Below are 21,349 nucleotides of genomic sequence, written 5' to 3' on the forward strand. Positions count from 1 at the left end.
CTCAGTTTCTGTCCATATCTCATCATGGACCAGTAACAGCTCTCGGACCAGCCATGGTCTGTGACCACTCTTGGAGAGATGGTGTACCCGGCTGACTTCATAATCTGGCCCTGGCCTGCCTCTCCTGCCTCGTGTCCTGCTGCTCCCTTTGATTCACTGATAACAAACTGTTCTCTGTTACCAGAATATGCCATGTATTTTCGTTTTACTTCTGGACTTGACTTCACATTCTGTTCTCCCTTCCTGGAATGCCCTCCCCTAGCTGGGGAACACCTACTTGGCTTTTTAAACCAGCTTAAATGTCATCCTCCCTTGTGATGTTTTTCCTGTATTCTTTGCTCCCCTATCAGTGCTTCCTTTGAACCCCTTCCTATCTCATGGTTGTGATAGCTTCAAGCATTATATCATCACACAACTGTATTCAAGCCAGGATGAAAGGTAGCAGGCCTCCTTACTGTCTCCACCAGGGAGTATACTTCTTCCAGAAGCTCCCTGACACGTCCTCTTATGTCTCATTGGTCACATGCCCAATAAGTGTATTTTTTGGGTTGTAGTTCTTTCTGGGTCAGTCTCCCTCACTCATTGTCTTCCTCATCTTCTATCCTCGGTTCCTGGCACACATACTTTGTCCTAAGTAAATGTTTATTCAATAGAATTGACTCAACAAATGATGTGACTTCTGTGTCTTTCCTTTTATTCTCCCCAAATATTTTCTACCGTGCTTCTGCCTGCATATTTGTGGCTTTCCTTATAAGAACATACCATTTTGACACACAATTTTTCTTTCTTCTTCTATCAAACCTGGTTTTAAAAACAAAGATACAACTTTTCACTGTATTCCTGTCATAGGTCCCACCCCGCAGGCATCACTGTCACTGTCACTACAGGCAGCACGTGGTGTGTATGCCACCCCAGCGGCATACACAAATCCCTGGTAGCAATGAATGAGCCTGCATATGGACACATATTAACTCCCCAAAGTACCTGGCAAGGTGGTACAGCACAGAGAACCTACAACTTAGAGTCACAATGACCTAGGCTTTAGCCCCTATTCACATACTATCTCTGTCACCTTGGGGATGTTCCTTAACCTCTCTGAGCTTGTTTCTTCCATTAAAAATAAAGTATCATAGGGAGACATGAGGAAACAATAACTGCTTGACAAATGTTAGTACCTTCTGCTCAGATGAGCACATTTGTGGATTGACAAAAAAGGCAGGCTGAGAGCCAGCAGTCAGTTGGTCCGCCTGGCTCTTTAAGGGATCAGGACCAGCCCATTGGTCAGGCTTGCTGAGAAAGATGACCTGTTTTGAAATTCTATCTTGGGCAGAGCCTTGGTTGTTTCTCTGTTCCTGTGCTTTTCATTTCCTTGCTCACAGCTGGCAGAGACAGCCACTCTGACAGCTCAGGGGGTGCATGACTAAGGTGGAGGGATGAGCAGCTGCTGCTTGCTAAAGGGGGTGGCTTGGCCAGGAGGCAGGCAGGTGACCGAAAAGCAGCATATGGAAATTCCCAAACTCCACTGCTGAAATGACATCAAGGACCCAAATGGTTGCTGTGGGAAAGGCTGGGGGCGAGGGCAGCGGGGTGGGGCATGGGGCCTTCTCCAGGAGCTCTCTAGCTCTTTTCCTTTGCCACTGATTTTCCCCCTCAACGTTAGAAAAAAGGGAATAAGATGCACATTTGTTGGTTAGGTGATTGTAATTAAAGAAGAAAAAACCCGGCTTCTTTCAACACACTGTACATTTTCACACCTCCATGCCTATGCTTCTTCTGCTGTTCTCACCACTAGAAATCCTCTTCTCCCTCTACCTGGCTAATGCAACCTCTGCACCCCAAATTCCTTGTTAGCACCTGTGTCTTCCTTCTTCAATGCCACCTTCCTTCTAGGCTGCCACGTCTCCTAAACTCAACTCAGTTACTATGCTTCCCACACTGAACTGAGGTTGTTTTTTGAGGTATCTCTCCCTTGATAGAGTGAAAGCTCTTGGGAATCTTTGATTCTCTAAGTGCTTGGCTCATAGCAGACACTCAATGTGTGTTGAGTTGAAAACTTCTACTCCTCTGCATATTTGACAATTCCTAATCTCTCACTAATTTTACTTAGGTTACTAGCAGTATAATAAAGGTCCCTATGGATCGAGCACTTGAATAGTTCTGGAAGGTTACTGGGTGCCTCCACCCCCTGTCCCCGCCCCCACACCTCAGGGGCTGTAGGAGTAATGGTAGTAAGGAAACAAAATCAAGGAGTCATGTGGAAGCCAGAGGGACATTTCTTAGTTTAGTGTTTGCATATTCCCAGATTTGAAATTGATGACCCAAGGTAGACCCCAGGTTCATCCAGAAGTTCCTGAATGTCCTCAGACTTTCTGGGAGGAGTGGAGTTAGGAGTCATGGATCTCATCCTGTATTTCCACTAACTGTGCAAACTACTTGGGACACAGCAATAAGATAGATGAGATCAAATCTTGCCTCTGGGACTTCCCTGGTGGCGCAGTGGTTAAGAATCCGCCTGCCAATACAGGGGACACGGGTTCGAGCCCTGGTCTGGGAAGATCCCACATGCCACGGAGCAACTAAGCCCGTGCACCACAACTACTGAAGCCCGCACGCCTAGAGCCCGTGAGCCACAACTACTGAGCCCACGTGCCACAACTACTGAGCCTGCGCTCTAGAGCCCACGTGCCACAATTACTGAAGCCCGCATGCCTAGAAGCCCGTGCTCCGCAACAAGAGAAGTCACTGCAATGAGAGCCCACGCACCACAACAAAGAGTAGTCCCTGCTCACCGCAACTAGAGAAAGCCCGCACGCAGCAACAAAGACCCAACGCAGCCAAAAATAAATAAGTAAATTTATAAAAAAAAAATCCTGCCTCTGTCACTTACTACCTGTGGGAACTTGTTACCTCTCTAAACCTCAGTTTCTTTCAGATGTAGAAGGAGGATAATATTTATTTGGAATGGTTGTGTGATGATTAAATCATGTGTATGTAAAATACCTAATCTACGTCTGCCATTTTGTAGGTGTTCAATAGGTGATGGTTATTATAATTTGCCAATATTGGGGTGGGTGGGGTGATGGTCTGAGCAATGTATTACCATTGTATTAACTATTACTAGATCCAGATACACACAGGAGAAAGTCAGAATTCAAAAAGCTGCTTTGCATAGCTAATTTTGTTTAATGGTTGTCAAATAAATGCCTATTTCAAATAAAGTCATATTTCCAACGTGACTTCATAAAGGCTTTCAAGGGGTTTTCCACTTCTCACTGTTAGGATTTTTTCTGATAATAGTCCCATACTTTCCGACCTTGAAGTGTCTTCCTACCTCAGGAGAGCCCCCAGCCCTCCCAGAGGGGGCTCTGGACAGTGTCCTGACTGAGGTGTGACAGTAAATTCTGTGCACACTTTCCCTTTGTCCACCCCCTCACTCACACTCACACACACACACACTTGCCTCTTTTGCCCCAGGTCTTATCTTGTCCTCTGGGGAGGTATGTTAAGTGCTCTTCCAGCCTGCCTGTGTGCCTGGCCTGTTTTTTCTCACTGCCAGTACCACTTGGATTCCAATTCCAAACATGGTATCCGTCTGGGGTCACCCTTTCTTCCGGTGCCAAGAGAGATGCATTCCAAATGGTGCACAAATGTGCCTCCCGTGCTGGGCTCTCCTCATTCTGTTTGGGGACAACACAAAGCAGGATGTGGCTTCTTTTTTATCCCTCACTGCTGAAGTTTTCAGCCCCATAGTCCTATCTTTTCCTCAGGACAATTTAGGTTTCCTGCCAAGAGCCAAATGTGAAGACTGTCCTAAGAAACTTGGAGCCGTGGACGCTCATCAGAGCTCTGTGGGGAGGGCCAGAGCCTTGCTGAGGAAAAGAGAAAGAAAGGTTTTCAGTTCTCCATGAAGTGTATTATGTTCTGCCATTCATTCCCCAAGCTAATGCAAGCATTCCTCCCAGGAAAGGTGGAGCTGGTGGGGAGAAGCCAATGGTGAGATGACATCTGAGAGGACAGGCTAACCCATTTCCTGAATTTCCCATGTGGGGACAGTCTTAGAGCCCGACAGGCTTTGAGGCCCGAAGATGAGCAACAACGGCAGCGCAGTGGGCCAGCTCCTCTGGAGCAGGCCGCTGTGCGTCGGCTGGAGGCGGGACCAGGAAGGGGCTGTCTACCACCTGGCCACCTGCCTCCTGCTCCTGGGCTTCATGGGGGGCAGCGGGGTGTATGGGTGCTTCTACCTCTTTGGCTTTCTGGGCACGGGCTACCTGTGCTGTGTGCTGTGGGGCTGGTTCGACGCCTGCGGCCTAGACATCGTCCTCTGGAGCGTGCTGCTGGCGACTGCCTGCGTGCTCCAGCTGGCACACCTGGTGTACCGCCTGCGCGAGGACACCCTCCCCGAGGAGTTCGAGCTCCTCTACAAGACGCTGTGCCTGCCCCTGCAGGTACCCCTGCCAGCGTACAAGGAGATTGTTCGCTGCTGCGAGGAGCAAGTCTTCACTCTGGCCACGGAGCAGACCTACGCCGTGGAGGGCGAGACGCCCATCGACCGCCTGTCCCTGCTGCTTTCTGGCCGGTAAGCCGCTGGGTCAATGCCCAGCATTTCTTCCCCATGCCCACGCTTCTCATTTCCCAGTGCCGCCCTTTCCATTTCATGTCCCTTCCACTGAGGAAGGATGTGGCAAGTCAAACAAACCAAAATAGATTTTTCTAAGCATGCGCTTTGCTTCCCCTTTCTTAGTATTTTCCATGAGGAAAGTAGCTCATGAGGCACCTTGGTTGGCAGGAAGGATTGTGTGTGCACTTGTGCTGGGAGGTGTGGGGTGAGTGTTTCTTGAGCCTGGGTGTGAAATGACCACACCACACACACACGCCAGCATGTCATGTCTAAACTGCAGCAATATCTCTGTAAGCTTTGGAAAACTGGACATTTCAGTAAGATTAATTCATTCCTTCCATATGCATTCAACATTTGCTAAGTGCCAAGTATGTACAAGAAACAGTGCCAAAACAGAGGGGGTTTCCTGTAAACCCTGTTCCCTCCAGGGCATCAAAGATCTTGGGGAATATCCCATACAGATTCTATGGTAAAGCCATTCTTTTTTGCGGTACGCAGGCCTCTCACTGTTGAGGCCTCTCCCGTTGCGGAGCACAGGCTCCGGATGCGCAGGCTCAGCAGCCATGGCTCACGGGCCCAGCCGCTTCACGGCACGTGGGGTCTGTGGGATCCTCCCGGACTGGGGCTCGAACCCGTGTCCCCTGCATCGGCAGGCGGACTCTCAACCACCGCGCCACCAGGGAAGCCCTGGTAAAGCCATTCTGTATATACCCAGGTATGGAGCAGGAATACCTCTTGTCCACTTTTCCACTTCCAATTGTTCTATTGAGATTCTTAGAGACGAAGAAGTAAAGTGCTATAAACCTGCGGGCCAGACAGTGAGGGAGGAGTAGTGATGCCCACGTGTGTCTCTTTGAGTATATGGTGGAGACAGCTGGTTGACACCTTTTAAGGAGGCTGACAGTCAGACCTTAGCAGGAATGGGCTTTGTCAGGATTACTGTATGCCTGGTCAGGCTGCATGCGAGCATTGGCCATTGACTGATCTCTTCTGAACAAATATACCGTGGAGCTCTGTGCTACACAGTTGGTAGGAAATTGTGAATTCTTTGAAATATTGCCCTAGTGGGACTTGTATGTGGAGCTAAGCACCTGACAGTAAGCATCTTCACCTGGTATGTACTTGGGCTGGCTCTGTGGAAAGCAAGTAGAGTATTTCAAAAGTTTTGTCCTTAATTTCCTCTTTCCTGCTTTCTTGAGACCAGGAGAATGTGGTAGAAAGACAAGAAAGGAATCAGAAGGGTCTGATTCCAAAAAAATAAGAAAGAAACCAGATAAGACCACCAGCCATAGTGGGGAAAAAAGGAGTTTGACATTGATGATGATGGTACTACAACAACTACTGCTACTAGTAATAATATGCATTTATGTATTAATGTATAGAATCAAAGTGTGATGTACACATGTTTTTATTTTGTTTGGAGTCTGAGGTCCTGGGTTGAATGAGCTATGAGGTTTTGTGATGTTTCATTTCATTTATGGGTGAACTGAAGTGTAAATAAACCATACATCAGGATTATTGTATGGCTCAGGTATCTTTTATATAATGGATTTACCATGAACTTGTAGAAGACCACGTCCCTGTGAAGAGTAGAGGGGGCCTTGCCCTCTTTATGTGGCTTTTCCTATTATACTTAGCATCCAAAACCTGAATCACAAATTAGACAATTTTGATATTTTTCTTGCCTTACAAGGTTTGGAGTAAGAGTTTTGTTTTGAGATCTTTCAATGTCATCCTGTCTCAACTTTGCTAAGTTGGAGCTGGGGAAAGGGGCTTCTAGTCTATATGACCAGGCTCCAGCTTTAAAGGAGAATCATCGTACCTTTGGCTGGTGAGGTACCAAACACCTCAAAGCAGCAGACAAGAACTCCATGCCAGGAAATGGAGGCTTCTTGTGGAGACCTCCCCAGTTCACGTGCACACTCTCATCTGGAGCGCTTTACTGAAATCTCAGACATCCTTTTCGTTTTATTTTCATAAGGCAATCAATCCCTTTCAAGACTCAGAAAGGCAAAGTGACTTCCTCAAAGTTCATCACCCTGTTAAGCTGTGCTTACTTTTGGAGATTTTCTCTCATATACAATCCCAAGCATGAACTCCTGAAGAGGCAACTAACTGTCTAAGCTCTTCTTGGAGGATGAAATTACCTGATGTCCAGGAGATCAAGAAGGAAGAGGAGACTCAAACTACAAAGGATACAATATACAATGTGAATGGTTTCAGGGAGTCATGCAGGCTCATTAGATGTTACTCACACTGTAAAATCTTGTCCCTCCTCAGTGGCTTGCTTGGGTGTCCAGATTCCTTGCCTGGGGAGAGGACAGGAGGATCTGATGTGTGTGGCGGCAGCCTCATTTCTTTCCTGTTGTCTTTCTTCCTTTGTTAGAGAAGATTTTCTTTGAGGTTTTGGTCCCATTTATGGTGACACAGTGAGTTCATTTGTTTGATCGTTCCTTCCTTCTTCCTTCTTCCCTCCCCCCTTCCAAAAATATTTATGAAGAGGGCTAGGGACTAGGGATCTTGTGTTAAAAAATGAAAAATAGGGCTTCCCTGGTGGCGCAGTGGTTGAGCGTCCGCCTGCCGATGCAGGGGACACGGGTTCATGCCCCGGTCCGGGAAGATCCCACATGCCGCGGAGCGGCTGGGCCCGGGAGCCACGGCCGCTGAGCCTGCGCGTCTGGAGCCTGTGCTCTGCAACGGGAGAGGCCACGACAGTGAGAGGCCCGCGTACCACAAAAAAAAAAAAAAAAAGAAAAAAGAAAAGAAAAATATTTTCCTTATACTCAGGAAGCTTACAGTGTATGAAGAGAGGCACTAATTCATGTTTGACATAGTGGTGAATAACAGACATAGTATTTCCAAGGAGAAAGGCAAAGTGCAATGAGAGCATTTAAGCAGTGGACCTAACTTTCCTGGGGCAGCCAGACAAGACTTCCTGGAGGAAGGAATGTTTAAGCTGAGGCCTGAGGAGAAGGTGGGGATTGGGAGGAGAGGCAGCTGGAGGGGACAGAATATGTGAAGACTGTGAGGTAGGAGAACGCGGCACATCATCTTTCCTTGTACCCTTTCATTACTCAGGGAAGTTCTGGTGGCTATCTACACATATTGATAGGTCTTGTAGGAGCAGGTGCATTTCTGCCATCAGAGAGTGTAGGTTGACACCATGTCTTGGGCTTGGTTTGAGACCTACGTCCCCTTCTGTCTTCCATCTTTAGGTTGTCAGATAATATGCAATAATTTATTAATTGATGGTGGTCTTTGGTAATTTGCACACATACATATATATCTAGGCATTCACTAGGAGCAAGGTGTGGAGTGCTAATATCCCCTTGGCCAAAACGTAATCACATGGCTCTACCTCACGGCAAGGGGGGTAGGGAAATGTAGTTTAGCCGGGCAGCCATGAACCCAGCTAAAATTCCAAATATGGAGGAAGGGAAAAAGCAGATATTGGAAAACAATTCCACACTGGATTTCTCAGATCTCCATCCCCATTCTGATCCGCTTCTCGATATCCTATTCATCCTTCAAAACTCAGCTCAAATATCATCTTTGAGAAGTCTGCCACTTGGAGAGAACTAAGATCTCTCCGTCATCTAGTCTCCTGTCCCACAGCAGCACACGCTGACTTACAGCCAGTTATTTATGTACCTGTGACTTCCACTAAATTGTGACGTCTTTAAAGGCAAGGATCAGATCATCTCCATATTCCCAGATTTCCAGGAACACAGAAGGTGCTCCATACATAACTGTTTAGCCAATAAAGCTCCAGAAAAAGTGGAACAGTAGCTCCTTTCAAATGGACAGGTGTACCTTAGAGATCTTTTTGATCTGCCCCCTCTGCCTGATAGAGGAACCTTCTTTCCCAGTATAACTCACTTTAGAGGAGAAGTTGAGGCTGAGACTCTGAGTTTTCGGGGAAAAGAGGAAAAAGTCCATACTGGACCCTAATAATTTTCCACTTTTTAACATGTAACTTAGACTTCGGAGAGGATTCGGGTAGCCACTTCCCTTTTCCCACAGTCTCTTCTCTCCCTTTGCCAGGGTTCGTGTGAGCCAGGACGGGCAGTTTCTGCACTACATCTTTCCTTACCAGTTCATGGACTCTCCCGAGTGGGAATCGCTGCATCCCTCTGCGGAGGGGGTCTTCCAGGTAATAGGGAGCCCCATGGCAGCACCGCTCCAGACCATCCCACTGTAACCCAGCAATATCCCTGCCTCCATCTTTCCCCTCTTACATCTGTCATTTGAACCACTGCCAATATGATGCTCGGGGTGGGAGCACTCTCTTCCTGTGGGAAAAGTGCCTGGCAGAGGAAGGGTGGGGTAGGGAGGTGCAGACCCCTGAAAGGGGGGCTACGTCACTCCTATGCCTAAAACTCTTCCAGAAGACCCCAGTGACCACAAGATAAAAGCCCACACTCCTTAGGGAGTAACTTAAGACCTTTAGTGACATCCAGTCACATCTCCAGCCCCTTCCTTCCTCACAGTTCCTGCTCATACCAGCCCTACTGAACTACTAGTTCTTCCCTAAACACACCACATTGTTTTGCAATGGCCATGCCTTGGCTCCTACTGTCGCTTCTATCTGAAATGCACTTTCCTCATCCAGAGGAGGCTATGACATCTCACTTCCTCTGAGGCCTGCCCAGGCTGACCTCACCAGCTTCCCCCCCCTCACCCGCCCCCCACACATACCGCCTACATGCCTCTTCTATTCCTTTTACCATGCTGACTGCGCACATGTCTCTACGATTTGGTTTCCCTTCTGTCTTTCGCATAGTAAACTCCCTGAGGTAGAAATCTGGGCTCTCCTCTCCATCTTCAGGCTCCAAAGGGTAATACCTTGTGCACAGCAGTAGGTGTTCAGTAAAGGTTCGCTGAACTGGCTCGGCAGTGGGCAGTTGGTGTCTCAGAGGGCTCCAGAGGACATCATATACACACTCCAAGCTCAGGGCCTGGGTGCGAGAGCCCTCCTCTCTTCTCTGCCAATCCTTCAGATTTCAGTTACCTTCTCTGTAGTTCTCACTTACTGAATGGCTAGCACGTGGCAGGCACTACCTATTTTATTGCCTTATTGATTCTCACAACTGTCCTCTGGGTGGAATGTTGTTATTAACATGTTTAACAGATAAGGGAACTAAGGCTTAGAAACCTCAAGTAATTTGCCTAAGGTCTTCATCTAGAAAGTGGCAAAGCCAAGTGGCCTGACACCACTATTTCTATTCTTTTTTAAAATGGGAGGTTTACCAGGAGAGTGGAGTTTACCCATACCCACCATTATAGGTACTCCTCTGTCCAGATAGTTTGCCAGTACTGGGTTCCCTGTGTCTCCTACCAGTTCTATCAGGGAGTCCCTCAGGCGAGCATTTGAGCCAACCCCAGAATAGACACATGCCAGGCAGTGCCACCTGGCTGGGCCTGCTTCCGCCCCACCCTGACTCTTGGCTCTGTGAGGACAGAGCCTGAGAGGTAATCCTGATCCCACTGCCTAGACCACCAGTCACAGATCCCCTCTGAACGTGCTTCATCCACCACACACTCACGTCCTCTCCAAGCCGCCCAGCAGTCTCCTTTGAGAACCCTCCCAGGACCATAAGAACCCTCAGGAGGCCTGAGTCCGGTCCTGAGCCAGCCAGGCCAGGCTCTGTTTCTGACACTGAAACTGAGAAACAGGTGGTGGATAAGCCGGGTGTCCTCCCCTAAGTTATGCTTGAAAGGAAGGGCTGTGACCCCAGATGGCCTCTCAGTCATCTGAGAGGGATGTAGGGACTGTTATATTTCTCCCATTTGTATTTTTAGCATGCATCCCCATTGGGAGCAATGAGATCCACATATTTGCTCTTGGCTCTGTGAAGTCCCATTTCCTCTTTGCAAATGTCAAGTGTTGTCTCGGGTTGTAGTTCATCTTGTCCTTGCCTTTGCAATTGCATAGTCTTTGTTGACTAATAGGGAATCCACAGTGACTGAATCATAATTCTTACTGAGTTTACCACAACGGAATCAACATTCCATCACGCCTCTCAAGAATTCAATTAAGAATTTGACTGTTAAGCACTGTGACCCTTTCATTAGTCACCAGGAACATAGCATGGGAGGGATCACACAAAAATCAGCATTATTTCTCCCACTTGCATCATGTTTTACTGGACCCAAGGTCTCTTTACGTACGTCAGCTTATTTAATCCATTCAACCAGCTTCGAAGGTGAGGATTAAAGAAAGAGCTGGTCAAAACATTATTACAGACATGTGCATGTGTATGTGGGAATCAGTCAAACCACTGGTTTCCTGAAGACCTTTAGGAAGGATTTTACATAGGACATGAGAAAATGACATCAGGTTGTTTTGCAACATACAAGATTGGTAGTCTTCACCTGATTTCATTCATTCACTTCAGTAGTATTTATTGAGCAGTTATTGTAACCTGGGCACTATCTTTGTTTTTTCTTTTTGGCCATGCCATGTGGCATGTGGGATCTTAGTTCCCCAACCAGGGATTGAACCTGTGCCCTCTGCAGTGGAAGCGCAGAGTCCTAACCACTGGACCGCCAGGGGATTCTCATCTGGGCACTATTAAAGGTGCTCGGAATATATCAGTCAACAGAACAGATGAAGGTCCCTACCTTCATGCAGTTTACATTCTAGTAGGGGAGACAAAAAATAAGCCATAGACATAATGAATAAGTAAATTATGTAATATGTTAAAAGATAATAACTTCTAGTAAAAAAAAAATAGAGTAGTGTAATTAAGGGAGAGATATAGTTGACCCTTGAACAACACAGGAAGTAGCGGCGCCAACCCTTCACGCAGTAGAAAATCCACGTATAATTTATAGTCCAACTGCCAAATATATGTTCCCCCATATCTGGGGTTCCACATCCTCAGATTCAACCAACTGGCCGATTGTGTAGTACTTCAGTATTTACTATTAAAAAAAAAAATCCCCATTTAAATTGACACACACAGTTCAAACCCGTGTTGCTCAAGGGTCAACTGTAGTTGCAATTTTAAATGGGGTGTTCATGGAAGTCTTTGTTGAATGGGCGACATTTGAGCAAAGACCTGAAGTGATTGGTAGTGTGAGCTCTGAGAATATCAGGGGGAACAGCATATTAGACAGAGGGAAGAGCCAGTGCAAAAGCTGGGTGGTGGGAAGGACTAGCATGTTTGAGGTTCAGAAAGGAGGCCAATGTGGCTGGAACAGAGAGAGGGAGGGGAGAGAATAGTAGGAGAGGAAGTCAGAGAGGTGATATGGAGCCACATTGTCTAGGGCCAGAGCGTATATTTTCTAGAAAGAGCCAAAAGGATTTCCTAACGCATTGGATGTAGTGCATGAGAGAAAGAGGATTAAGAAAACCTCTAAGACTTTTGACCTGAGCAACTGGAAGGATGGAGCTGCTATCAACTGAGATAAGGAAGCCTACGATAGTATCTAGTATCGTCTTTGTGAGAAGAGAGGAAGTCCAGTTTGGGGAGTGCTAGATTTGTGTGGACATTTAAATGGAGACACTGCATAGGCAGTTGCATATTTGAGTCTGAAATTAAGGAACAAGGTCTGAACTTGAGACATAAGTCTGGAAGTCGTAGCACACAGATGATATTTAAAGCCATTGGATCAGACAAGATCACCAAGTGAGTGCGTGTAGACAGAAAGGGGGTTCAAGAATCCATTAACTCTGGGAAACTCTAGTGTTTAGAATTTGGAGGGAAAAAGAGGAAGCAGAAAAGGAAGCTGAAAGGGACCAATCAAGAGATTATACCAGGAGAGGATGGCATCCTGGGAACCAAGTAAAGAGTATCAAAGAGGAGAGACTGAATGCTATGAAAACTGATTGTCAGACTCAGCAATGTAGAGGTCATTGGTGACCTTGCCAGGAACAGTTTGTGGGCCACTGGGGCAAAGCCTTGCGGGCTGAAGAGAGAGTGCAAGAGGAATTGGTAACAGCAAATATAGACAACTTTTTCATGGAGCTTTGCTGAAAAGGAGAGCAAATCAGTGGAGTGTTAGATAGCCAAGGAAGTGAAGTGAAGTGAAGAAAAAGGATTTTAATTTTAAAATTTTGATTCATTTTAAGATGAAAGAAGTAACAGCATGTTCACAAGAATGCCCACGGTCTTTGTGTCCAGCTTTGAGGACGCAGTTTGCGTCCAGATTAGCTCTTACGCACACCCGCTTCATGTGCATCACACTTACTTCTTGTTTGGGAATTGTTACTAAGTACATCAAAAGTACAGGTTATGGCAGATGTGGCAGTTACTTGCTGAACCAAATTAGTAATGGATGGATTGTGAGTAATAATTCTTTCCCATGAGGCAACAAACCCGGAGAGATTAAGCAATTCATCTGATGTCACACAGCTAGTGAAGCAGTAAAGCCAGAACTTGAAACTTGTTTCTGGTCTTGATGAGTTAATTTAGAGCCCTGACTTCAGTGCTGATGATTGAGGGGAGGGGAGGGGGAGTTCTGGAGGCAAAGAAATAAAAGGATTATATACGATCTCTAACAAAGAATGTTTGGAAAGCCAACCCTACCTTTAATGAGACGACCCACATAAAGGATTTAACACAATGCCAACATGTGGTCGCCTCTCAGTAAATGTCAGCTGCCGTCCTCCCTCATTTCCACTGTCTCGATTCACAAATCTTCATCTTGAGCTCTGCCAACCTGCTCACGTTTAAAGTATTATGGCCAGAGTATAAAGAATCGTGTGATTCCACACCCTTTTCCTCTACTATCCTAAACATGTTTTCATTTGAAACCTAGCTTTACCATCATTGTTTTAACAAGGTTTATCAAGGACCTACTCTGTGCTGGGCACACATTATTGACCCTGCAAGTGTAACTTAGCTTTGTATCACGGGCACATAGCGAGTGCCCAGAAATTTCTAGATGTCTAAATAAATGGAGAGTGGGGTGTCCTTCTACTTTGTGCTCTTAAGAGTTCCTCTTGGGACTTCCCTGGAGGTCCAGTGGTTAAGACTCTGTGCTCCCAATGCAGGGGGCACGGGTTTGATCCCTGGTCGGGGAACTAAGATCCCACATGCCGCAAGGTGGTGGCCCCCCAACCCCAAAAAAAGAGTTCCTCTTCCTCTGTGCCCTTTTTCTGACTTCAGTCATCAGATCCATTTGGTTACTTGTAGGGGCCAAGGCAAGGGCAGCTCATGGGCCTGAATTCCAAGCCAGCATTCTGTCCAATGGATGCAGCCTGGCTCTTCTCTCACTGAAATTCTTTCCAGCTCTTTTTTGTGTCCCCACTCCAATATATTATTTCTTTTTATCCTTAAAAAAAAACTGTCATCAGCATCCTGAACTTTCTTCTGAGCACTAGGAGGCCCTTTTTCTCTCCTGTAATTACAGCAGGCTCAGAACCTTCTGTAGCCATTAGTGAGATCAGCCGTGGGACACAGAGTAGGGGAGCTAGGAGACCGGAGATGGACACTGAGGCTCTAGGAGGTGAAAGCCCAGCAAGTGAAGGGCTGATCTCAGGGCTCCTGACAAGAGCACCCTCCACACACACACAACCACCCCCCACCCCTGTTGTGTCAGTGCACGCAGTAAACGTCGGTCATAGGACCTCTTCCACGCAAGGCCATGGAGAGCTACTTCCACAGCTTCTTCAGAAAAGTGCAGCAGTTTGCCAAGTAAACGCTATATTTCTCTGTGCTAAGCATGGACACATTTTCTAGTTTCAACCTTTACTCTCTGCTCCTGACCCCTCTCAGGTCACTCTGACAGCCGAGACTGAATGTAGCTACATTTCCTGGCCCCGGAAAAGTCTCCACCTCCTTCTGGCCAAAGAGCGATACATCTCTCGCCTCTTCTCAGCCCTGCTGGGCTATGACATCTCGGAGAAGCTCTACGCTCTCAATGACAAGCTCTTTGCTAAGTTCAGGCTGCGCTTCGACATCCGTCTCCCCAGCCTCTACCATGTCCTAGGTCCTGCTGCCCCAGATGCAGGACCAGAGTCTCAGAAGGATGACAAGGACGTCCGTGAGCCTGCCGCATCCCCCTCTCCTCAGGCCCTGCCCACATCTGTCCAGCAAACACCCCCTAGCTCCCCACCTCCAGCGTCTACCAACCCTCCTGCACCTCCTCCCTGGGTCAGGATGTCCAGGCCCGACAGCAGCGTCCTGGGTGAGGACTCTACCAGTCTGGTGCTGGAGGATTTTGAGGAGGTGTCAGGATCAGAATCGTTCATGGATTATCAGAGTGATGGGGAGTACATGAGGTGAGGGGAGAACTAACATGGGCACAGCTGCCGGGCTCAGGATCCTGTGTAAGTACTCAGAAGGCAGCTGTCACTTTCTTGCCAACAGCTGGCCTTAACTGGGTTTGTAAGGGCAAAAAATCGTTTCATGGAGCCTGTCCTCCCGAGGATTCCCAGAAAGTGGCATTAACCCAACCTTGCAGATAGCAACTCACTCCTGGTGCATGCAAAGCATGAGAGGTTTTTTTTAATATTTTTTTAAAACTCATCCCTTATTAAGTGTGATTGCATTTTTGAAAGTGGGCTGGCTTGGTCAACATTTTGAGCAAGCAGATAGGTTGCTAATTTTTTTTTGCAAGGTTGTGCTAATAACTAAGGCCACAGCTAAGACTAAAGGGGATTTTATTTGTGGCATGCATTTTAAAGGATTTTTTAAAAAGCTGACATGGTTCTAATTTCTAATGCTTCTTCTTGGCATATAGTCAGCTCTGGAAAGCAGTCATTATTTAGCCTGGATTGGACAGGTACCTCTGCTAACATCGAGTATTTCGAAGAGGCTTGTGATTAGAGGCTAATGGCTCTGGGAGGAAAATGTCCCCACCTTGCTCTCCTCTGGGCCAGTGGAAAGTGTGTTATTTGCTCAGACACAGGACTGGACATTGCTGTGACTGAATATTACTATGATAGGGTGACTTTCCCAGAAAACCACCCCTGCGGGAGGTAGAGTGGGCGTAATCTGGGTGGGACTAACGTGCAGGATTTCCCTCACACCTTAGGAGAGTGTACAAGAAAGTGTGTGCTGAGCCGTAACTGTTCCCCCTGGCTGCTCTCACAATGCTGTGTGACTTATCCCTCTAGGACTCCAGCCAACCATGGTGCAGGCCTGGCTTTTCCTGAGGAAAATCCCACTGTTTCCAATTTGGAATGCATTTCCAAGGTGGGGGAGGGTTAGCTAAGAGATTAATCATTCTTTAGGAAACACTGACTATTTTCCCAAGAAACTAGTTCAGTGAGGAAGGCATTTAGGGTACTTGAGGTAAGTAAGTGAATGTTTGTATATTTTGAAAAGCAAGTCATATAAATGATGAAAGAGGCAGAGAGGCAAATGATAAAACGTTAGCCATTTGGTTTCATAGGTGTGGAATTGATAATCTATGGAAGCAGAGTCCTTACAACCAGCGTCTAGCACCCAAGATCACTTTCTTGACCTCCTCCATTTGTGTTGTCCTCTCCTGTTGCCTCCTTCCCACTGTGCCCTACTCGCCCACCCCCACCAGTGCATATGGATTCTGTCCTGTGGGTCCCTCTCTTTGTCCAACACACCTACCCACCCACACACACTCTGAACTTACAGCAGCTCCCTGTGTCCTCATGTCCTTCCTGGCTTTCTTCTCTTTTCCTGGCTCTATTTGTTCTCCTCATTCTCCCTTCCTTCTGACTTCTGCTCAGTCCTTGGTTCCCTCAGTTTGCTGCTCTTAAGAAGAAAAAGGCCTGTTTCTTCTTCTCAGTTAATTTCCCCTCTCCATATTTGTCCTCCACGTCTTCCTCATTTTACTGTTGCTGTATTTATCTCTCTGTTGCCTTCTTCCCATTTGCCCCACTTCCTATTTTGCTCTGTCTCTTCTTCTTCCTAAGCCGCCCTGTATCCCCAACTTAGTTTTTAATCCTGACTCTTCCAAGATCAGTACCTCTCCCTCTGCCTATAAAGAAAACCATTCAAGTGAAGGTGTGAAAATTCCCACCTTTGATGGCTACACATCTTACGCATGAGTTAGTTAAGAGGCAGGCGGGGTTGTAAACAAGAAAGAGACCCACACTGGGAGCCTGAAGTCCTGGCTGCTATGTCTGGCTCTGCTACTGATTGAAAACCACACAACCTCACTGAACCTCGCTTTCTTCATGTGAGTGTGTTGGCCCAGCTGGCCCCCAAAGGCCCTCCTGGGTTTATGTGAGAAGGCAAAGGATGTGCTGTTCAGAGGAGGAAAGAGAAGCAGCCAGTCAACAGTATAATGGACACAAGCCCCGGGACATCAGCGTGTCTTCCAGCAAGAACTCACTGCTGTATTTCACTACGATTTCTCTTGTGACTTGGGACTGTCCTCCACCCTGCTGGGTGGTAGGTCCTGCTTGACTAGGAGTTCTCTCCATTCTGTACCTGTGAAGAGTCTATCACCTACCACGTGATGACAGCGCAGGGCGGTCACGACTCCATCTCCCAGGTCCTCCACCCTCAATACTATTGCACAAAAGGCCTCTTTCCAAATTCAGCCTTTTCTGAGGCTCAAGATGAGAAAACTGCTAACATAACTCACTTTCTAAAGTACTAGTATTTGTAGTATAAAGAGAGTAGGTTTTTAAATGTTCTTTGGCTTAAGTAATAGAAAGGAAAAAACACATTGTTTACTTCCACAGAGTTTTCAGAACAACTTGAAAACATGATCAAATCGGCCAAATTTTAGACAGCTTTCAAGTTAGTCTGTGATAATGGGATAATTTAACCCAGAGACCTTTTCCTCGAATTGTGTTTTAGGGTGTTTGGTTTGACTTATTTGCCATCAAACTCCTTTTAGTGTTATTACTGTAATGAATAAGCATAGTCCCTCGTGATTGGTAGCAATTTACTCTTGTTTCCTTTCTAAAGCAGGGCACAATTCACCATCTAGTCCCTGGCTCTTCAATGACCAAAATTGTAAGTTCATTGCTATTCATCCCCACCCAGCACTTACATAAGAGGCATGAAGCTGACTGGATTCTGCATTGTCAGGACACAGCTTCATCACACTGACGCCAGCACTTCTCCCTCACACCAAGCCAATTTAAGACCAACTAAAAATAGTCAGAGGTTCTACTGGAGCTTATTTTTGAAGAGAGCACATTTTTCAGTTTGGTGGTACCCAGAATATCCACAATTGGGTGCTACTTTTTCTAATATGCAAAGCAGTGCTGTTGGATAACGTATTCATGCAGGGTCTTACAGTTAGACCTCAAATTAACCCTGCCTTCACTAGAATCTTTCCAGTTAATTCTATGAACACACTCCACAATGCTCCATTTGATGTCTTACTTAAGGAGATGCTCAATGAATGCATCTCTGAAGTGGTCAGTTAAGTCAGATAATGAGTCCATTATCACAAATTAACTGAAAGCTGTCTGAAATTTGGGCAATTTTGCTTATGTTTTCAAGTTGTTCTGAAGACTTTGTGGTTTGAAAGTAAATACTATATATTGTTTCCTTTCTATTATTTAAATAAAAAAACAAATGAGAAACAGATTACAACATGGAGGCTAATTGTGGTCAAGGAAAGAGGCCAGGACCAGGACATAGTACCAAGGCCACAGAACCAATTCAACAAACATTCACTGAGTATCCACTGTGTATTTCAGGCACTGTGCCAGGTAATCACATTATGAGTAATCATGAGTAACAGCTGGAAGAATGTAAGATGCTTAATCTGCAAGAGGTGGACAAGAGTAATACCTTCGAATTTTGAAAAGAAGAGGAATTACAATTTCCCTTAATTTGGTGAAGTTCTTGAGGACAGAAATGAATTAAGGGCTGAAAGCTATAAGGAGAGGATTTTAGCTCAGTATTAATAATGGATTTGCCTCGAGGAGCAGTGAGTTACTCGTCACTGGAAGAATTCAAATAGGGATCAGAAGAAATCTTCTCAGAGGTTTTTTAAAGGTGATTCAAGCTCTGAGAGAAGGATGCCTTAGGTTATTGCTATTAAGGTGCCTTCTAACTCCGTGATGCTATGATTCTGTGATTCTAAGATGTGACTCTAGTCCTGCCAGTTAACCACCTTCAAGAGAAGTTCCTCATCTGCGAAACAGGGCTAGTAGTCTCATAGATAATTAATACCTACTGATAAGTAGATAGGTAGCCTCTGTCTACCTATCTACCTATCTACTCCTACTGTGAGGAGTAACTGAGATAAAGTACACAAAGGCAATTTGTAAGCTATAAAGCACTAGTTTAATGTATAAGGTATTTTAAAACTCTGTTCTGTATAGATTTATTTAACAAACTCCTCCCCACGCTGCCCCTGCTTCTCTCTTCCACTCCCTATCCCTTCTCCTCTGAGATACATGATTTCCCATCTTAGTTCCTCCAGTCTGGTATTCCAAGGAAGGTAGCAGCTGAAAGGATCCCCTGACAACAAAAGGAACAGCAAAAAGGTGGTGATCCAAAGAAAGCACACACTAGCTCCTTGGCCCCTGAATAACTAAGCTATAGCCAGACCTTCACCTGTTTTATGTGCCATGGAGAGACTGATCACCGTCACACTATATTCAGGCTCCTTCCCTCGGAAGTGGCCGTAAGGTGCTTAGTTAGCTGTCAGTGTTGTTAAATAGCGTGTTTCTCCCAGAACCACTAGAAAGCCTCCTGGGGCAGAAGACTTGCCCTTGAAGGTGGCATGGCAGGAGCTGCCTGGGGCCTCAGGGTCTGGGTCTCTAGATGGTAGCTCTACTCGACCCGCCAAGGCTCCGTGTTCAGGCAGGTAAGTTAGAGGCAGCAGTTCCCTCCCTGCCCTCGGGATTCCAGCAGCCTACAACCAGGGCCCACCCCCAGGTTATTCTTCTACTTCTGTTTTACAGGCCTCATTTACCTATCCCTCTCTTTGTAAAAGTAAAAGACAGGGTTTTATAAAACTCACCAATTTTCTATGCAGATTTTTGAGAACTCATTCCGTAATGTTAGGTAGGATTCTTCATAGGAAGCGTATAGATTCTTCACAGGAAGCAACTGAAGTTGATCTCTTGGTCTCTTCTCCTATAAAATGAGAGGACGGGACTATATAACTTCAAAGCTGACTCACCCTAATATTCTAGAAGGAAATGATTCAAAGATACATCTGCCCCTATTATGTTAGGCATTGGGTACAGTTAAAATATTGGGAACTGGTAGAGGAAAAAAAGACGTGAAAAGAACCCTGTGAAGTTATGCGAGCTATCTGGAGCCACAGTGCTGAAATCCTTCCTCTGTCTTTCCACAGCTTCTAGAACTCCTCTCCAGAGCTACTCTCAAGTTATGTCCAGGGGACGGGCCCCCTTGGCTCCAACTCTGACTCCTGAACTGTAAGGATCAATGGACCATCCTTTTCTCTGGCCACATTAATCCTCACAGGAAGGTCACTCGTGTGCACACCCCTCTTCTCACCCACTGGAAGGCTCTCAGGCAAGGTCGGAGCAGACACAGAAGATGCTACAGTGCTGCAGCCACACCAAGGCCCCCGAGTGACTTTTAGAACTTTGCCTTCACCAGGCTTCCTTCCCAGAGAAGGCACCCGAAAGTGCAAAAGCACAGATTCTATCCTTTACTAACTGCAGAATCTCAGGCAAGTCACATAGCCTCTCTGAGTGTAAAGTGGGGATTATAAAACCCAGTTCACAGGGTTGTGAGGATTCAATGAGTTGATTCAGGTAAAGCACCTAGGACATGGCGTGGCACCTAGTAAGCACTCAATAAATCACTCATTTCCTTTCCTTATGTTGTTTCTTTCAGCGTTCTGAAAATATCAATGAAGTCAGCTATCCAAGAAGTTTTCACTGTTTTTGTCTTGTTTTATTAAAAATTTTTTTTCATTAGGGTTCAACATAGGGAAGTAGAAATTTTAGAACCTAGTTTGCCATTAAGCTTTTAAGTTCAACTTACAAATCTTTCCCTCTATTTATGACCCTAATATTAAACAGTAGTTTTTAGAGGGATTTTTACAAATCTATTTAATTAAATTTCCTTAAACATTTTAAAGTAGACTTACAAGTTTAACATATTCTATTTTATTTTTTTCCCCAAAATACTGCCACATGTATTCTGGTTACCTATTGCTGTGTAACATTCATCCCTAAAGCAGTGAGTTAAAATCATCACGATACTTTGTTTTGCTCACAAAAGTGGGGCTTGGCTGGGCTCAGCTGGGCTGTTTGCACTCAGGGTTTCTTGTGTTGTTGCATTCGGACAGTGACTACAGCCAGAATCACCTCAAAGGCTTCTTCATGCATGTGTCTGGGGCCCAGGCTGGGAAGACTCAAACTAGCTGAGGGCTGAAACAGCTGGGAATCCTTGGGCAACCCTTGCTCTCTCAAGAGTTTGTTCATTTTGTTGCTGTATAGTACTCTGTTGTGTGAATATACCACAATCTACTTATCCATTCCACTACACTATTGATAGGTGTTTGGGTAGTTTCTAGCTTGGGGCAATTACGAATAGTGCTACTATGAACATTCTTGAACTTATCTTTTGGTACACATATGTACACATTTGGGGGGTATATACTGGAATTACTGAGGCATTGGGTATGTATATGTTCAACTATAGTAAATACTGCCAAACACTTTTCATAGGTGATTATACCGATTAATATTCCCACTGTGTATGAGTGTTCCGGTTGCTTCTCATCTTCTCCAATAGTTGGCATTGTCTTTTTTTTTTTTTCATTTTAGCCATTTGGGTGTATGTAGCAGGATATCATTGTGGTTCTTTTTTTTTTAAATTTATTTATTTTTGGCTGCATTGGGTC

The 21,349-nt window shown here is 45.8% G+C and overlaps 1 protein-coding gene across 3 annotated transcripts; it reads left to right on the plus strand.

Moving 5' to 3' along the window:
- Positions 1–3,674: 3,674 nt before the first annotated feature.
- On the plus strand, positions 3,675–20,379 carry POPDC2 (popeye domain containing 2). Of its 3 annotated transcripts, none has more exons than XM_065876426.1 (4): positions 3,675–4,576; positions 8,663–8,771; positions 14,344–14,897; positions 19,826–20,379. In XM_065876426.1, exons 1-3 carry the CDS (start codon positions 4,086–4,088, stop codon positions 14,851–14,853), a joined length of 1,110 nt encoding a protein of 369 aa, XP_065732498.1. In that variant the 5' UTR covers positions 3,675–4,085; the 3' UTR covers positions 14,854–14,897; positions 19,826–20,379. The 3 variants fall into 3 exon arrangements, with proteins under 3 accessions (XP_065732498.1, XP_065732501.1, XP_065732499.1); XM_065876429.1 differs by having other exon boundaries at positions 14,344–14,755; XM_065876427.1 differs by lacking the exon at positions 19,826–20,379 and having other exon boundaries at positions 14,344–15,117.
- The last annotated feature ends 970 nt before the right edge of the window (positions 20,380–21,349 follow it).

The sequence above is a fragment of the Phocoena phocoena genome, chromosome 4 (genome assembly GCF_963924675.1).
Source record: "Phocoena phocoena chromosome 4, mPhoPho1.1, whole genome shotgun sequence".
NCBI lineage: Eukaryota > Metazoa > Chordata > Mammalia > Artiodactyla > Phocoenidae > Phocoena > Phocoena phocoena.

Excerpts from the sequence above, each read along its gene's own strand:
- POPDC2 (XM_065876426.1), top strand. The coding sequence starts at position 4,086 with ATGAGCAACAACGGCAGCGCAGTGGGCCAGCTCCTCTGGAGCAGGCCG. Across the intron at positions 4,577-8,662 it reads TCCCTGCTGCTTTCTGGCCG|GGTTCGTGTGAGCCAGGACG; the intron begins GTAAGCCGCTGG and ends TCCCTTTGCCAG. Across the intron at positions 8,772-14,343 it reads CTGCGGAGGGGGTCTTCCAG|GTCACTCTGACAGCCGAGAC; the intron begins GTAATAGGGAGC and ends GACCCCTCTCAG.